This window comes from Octopus bimaculoides, chromosome 1, assembly GCF_001194135.2.
Source record: "Octopus bimaculoides isolate UCB-OBI-ISO-001 chromosome 1, ASM119413v2, whole genome shotgun sequence".
Lineage (NCBI taxonomy): Eukaryota > Metazoa > Mollusca > Cephalopoda > Octopoda > Octopodidae > Octopus > Octopus bimaculoides.
In genome coordinates, this window is record NC_068981.1 from 146,658,639 (window position 1) to 146,662,061 (window position 3,423).

Consider the following 3,423-nt stretch of genomic DNA (forward strand, 5'->3'; position numbering starts at 1 on the left):
TGTGTGAGGGGTGGTGTCCTCCAACTCCACCCACCACCACTTGAAAACCAGTGTTGCTTTGTTGATGTCACTGTAACTTAGCAGTTTAGCAAACAAGACTGATAGAATAAGTACCAGATTTTAAAATCAATAGCAAGCTCAATTTGTTTGGCTAGACCATTGAGGGCAGTGGCCCAGAAGGGCTGCATTCCTATGACTGAAACAAGCGAAAGATACATCAAAAGAATAGTTGTGATTTCTTAAAACAAAAAAAAACAAAAAAAACAGAAAATCAAAAAAATTTTAATCTGTTGATTGTTGTAGCTGCTGTTCAGTCCCAAATCAGTCCTGATTCTAAAGCTTGAATACCTTTCACTTATCGTCAGAGATGTTCCAATCATAACCACCTCATCAAATATATTCTTCATTTTCATTTTTAAATCATAAGGTGTGATTTGAGGATAGTTTGGGTGCAATGACTAGCAGGTCAAGCGAACACAAAGAGGATCTCATAACTAAAGAACAATCAACCATTCTTCTGAAGGTCCCTGTAGTCAGGGAAAACATAGTAATGAACAGATAAAAGAAGCTGAAGGAGCCATTACATCGATTAATAATAAAACATTTCACTTTCCATGTAAAAGATATGTAACATCTGGTGCTACACGATGGTGAGACACAGTCAATGAATGTGGAAAATCTACATAATCCAGAGAGAAATGAGTCGACCATGATCTGTTGTCTGAACATAAGTGGGGTCAAGAGCAGTTGGTCATTAATGGTGTCAGCTGATGAAAATGAGAAAGGCTACTATGTTGATATGGAAATCTGACATGAACGAAAGAAATGTTTTGGGTAGGGTTTTGGTGAAAGAATTAAGAGCTTAACACTAGAGAAGTAAGATCTAAGAAAACACATGGAAAATGTAGTGAGATCAAATTTTAAAATGTTGGGTTTCACAGATGGAGGAGTCATGGAGGAGAGGTGGGGATCTCCATGTAGTTGCTTGACCGGCGAGAAACAGCAATCAAATCACTGTTATCTTAGACTAAAAAGTGAAGTTGACCTTGGAGGAATTTGAACATAGCACAGAGAGCCAGAACAAACATTGTAAGGCATTTCATCCAACATTCCGCTTGACTGGCCTTCATGCCAGTGGCACGTAAAAGCACCCACTACACTCTCGGAGTGGTTGGCGTTAGGAAGGGCATCCAGCTGTAGAAACTCTGCCAGATCAGATTGGAGCAGCCATCTGGTTCGCCAGTCCTCAGTCAAATCGTCCAACCCATGCTAGCATGGAAAGCGGACGTTAAACGATGATGATGATGATGATGATGATTCCAAAGTCTGCCAGTTCATTGCAATTGTAAGTCTCACACTATATTCCATGCAGTATACAGCTTGCATCAACCAGCTTACCACAGTAATAGTAATAGTTTCTGATTTAGGCACAAGGCCAATAATTCTGAGGGAAAAAGATTAGTCAATAGCATCATTAAAGAAGAAAGGAAATATCTATAAGAGTTGTGCAAGAGCTGCAATGCTGTATGGGAGTGAGACATGGTATGGGAGGGAGAGAGAGCTGGTAATTTTGGGAAGGACTGAGAGAGCAATGGTGAGAGAAATGTGTGGAGTGAAGCTGTTTGATAAGAGGACTGAGGATTTGATGGAAATGCTGGGGTTGGAGGAATCGATGCAATGGTTGGCAAGGGTGAATGGAGTGAGGTGGTATAGGCATGTGTTGAGGAGGGAATGAAGAGCATGTTCTGAAGAGGGTGATTGCATTTGAGGTAAATGGAGCGTGAAAGCGAGGTAGACCCAGGAAAAGGTGGAGGGGACAGGTGGAGGAGATTGGGAGGGTTGGTTTGAAAAAGTAGGATGCCCAAAACCAGGCAAGATGGTGAAATGGTGTGAGGGCAGTTGCTATGGTATTGAGGTAGATCCGGCCACCCCTGTTAACAGGAACAAAACCCGGATTTAAAACACTGGATGATGATGATGATGATGATGATGATGATGATCTACTGCAGTACTTGATTGGTATTTTATTTTAAGGACCTCAAAGGGATGAAAGGCAGAGCTGGCATTGGTAAGATTTGAAATCAGAATATAAAACGTCAGAAGAAATACTGCAAAACATTATGCCTAAGGCTCTAACATTTCTGACAGCTTGCCACTATAAATATAACAACAATATTATGAAAATTCAGTAATAGAACAAAATATTTACCTTCTTTGGATTTCATCTTAATATCCTCAAGCTATAAAATTCAAGAAAAAAAATTATCATAAGCTTACATAAAACAATTAAATATTCATGGTATATGAAACTGATTTCAAAACTAAGGCTACGGTATAATTTGCAAATTAAAATTTAATTCTACTAACAGGTAAAATGGTGACTTTTACTGTTTTTTTTTTTTTGTAAAACTCTCATTAATTACAAAGTATATCTTAACCCTTTAGCATTTAAATCAGCCAGATCCAGTCAAAGTATTCTACCATTTTTATGTTGAAATTAGCCAGATCCAGCCTCTCACACTTAGGCTACAATGTCATTCTAAAAATAAACAACCCCACCATTGAAATCTTGAAGGTACAAGACAATGCATGATTAATTCAAAACAATGTGAATAAATAAGCATTACATTTCACAGAGCAATCTGAATGCTAAAAGGTTAAACCATCACAAAGTCCAGTCCTTAATGTGGTGTAATGATAGAGTGGCTTGTGTGCCTCAGTGACCCCCCAAAAGCAGTGCCAGCAGAGCACAAACTGCTGGTTGGGTCTCCCATGCTGGACAGGTCAAAGGATAGATGCCAGACTAATATGGACTACCTCTTCCCAGAGGTAAAAATGGATTTGCAAAGGCCCAACAACCTTACTTAGATGTAAGAAGTTATAAAGCATTGATAATAATTCAAAACCAACAAGACCTGGAAGAGGAAGGCCTTCCCAAAGGGAAACATATGCCTGAAGTACAAATGAGTATAGAACCCACCAGAGAGACAGAAGAGATGCTGAAGAAGCAAGTATCCAACTAAAGAGAAGCAGAAAACATCCAAAAGTTGAGAACAGTGGAGAGAAGTCAATGGTTTATGCTCTGTAGGGAGCAAAGGGTTTAAATAAGTAATATCTTGCTAAAACAGGAACAAAACTTCAAGTTAAATAATTCAAATATTTTTATGCTCCATATGTGAAAATTTTGCCAATCAAAAATATTATTACTTATTTATGTGCCCTTTTAAAGCCTAGCCAGGCTCATGATCCCGGTTTCCCGGTTTCTATGGCGTATGTGTTCCCCACAGCTGGACGGGACACCAGTCCATCACAGCATTACTCAAGAAACAGGAAGAAAGAGTGAGAAAAAGTTGTGGTGAAAGAGTACAACAGGGGTCGCCACCACCCCCTGCTGGAGCCTCATGGAGCTTTAGGTGTTTTCGC

The 3,423-nt window shown here is 39.4% G+C and overlaps 1 protein-coding gene across 3 annotated transcripts in view; it reads right to left on the reverse strand.

The window, feature by feature from the left end:
- Window positions 1–3,423, reverse strand: part of LOC106883578 (GATOR complex protein Iml1) — a 131,247-nt gene that overhangs the window by 80,547 nt on the left and 47,277 nt on the right. For all 3 annotated transcript variants that reach the window (XM_052971325.1, XM_052971318.1, XM_052971322.1), the window contains one exon: window positions 2,210–2,240. In XM_052971325.1, the coding sequence (XP_052827285.1) occupies window positions 2,210–2,240 (31 nt within the window). The remainder of the gene's footprint in view (window positions 1–2,209; window positions 2,241–3,423) is intronic.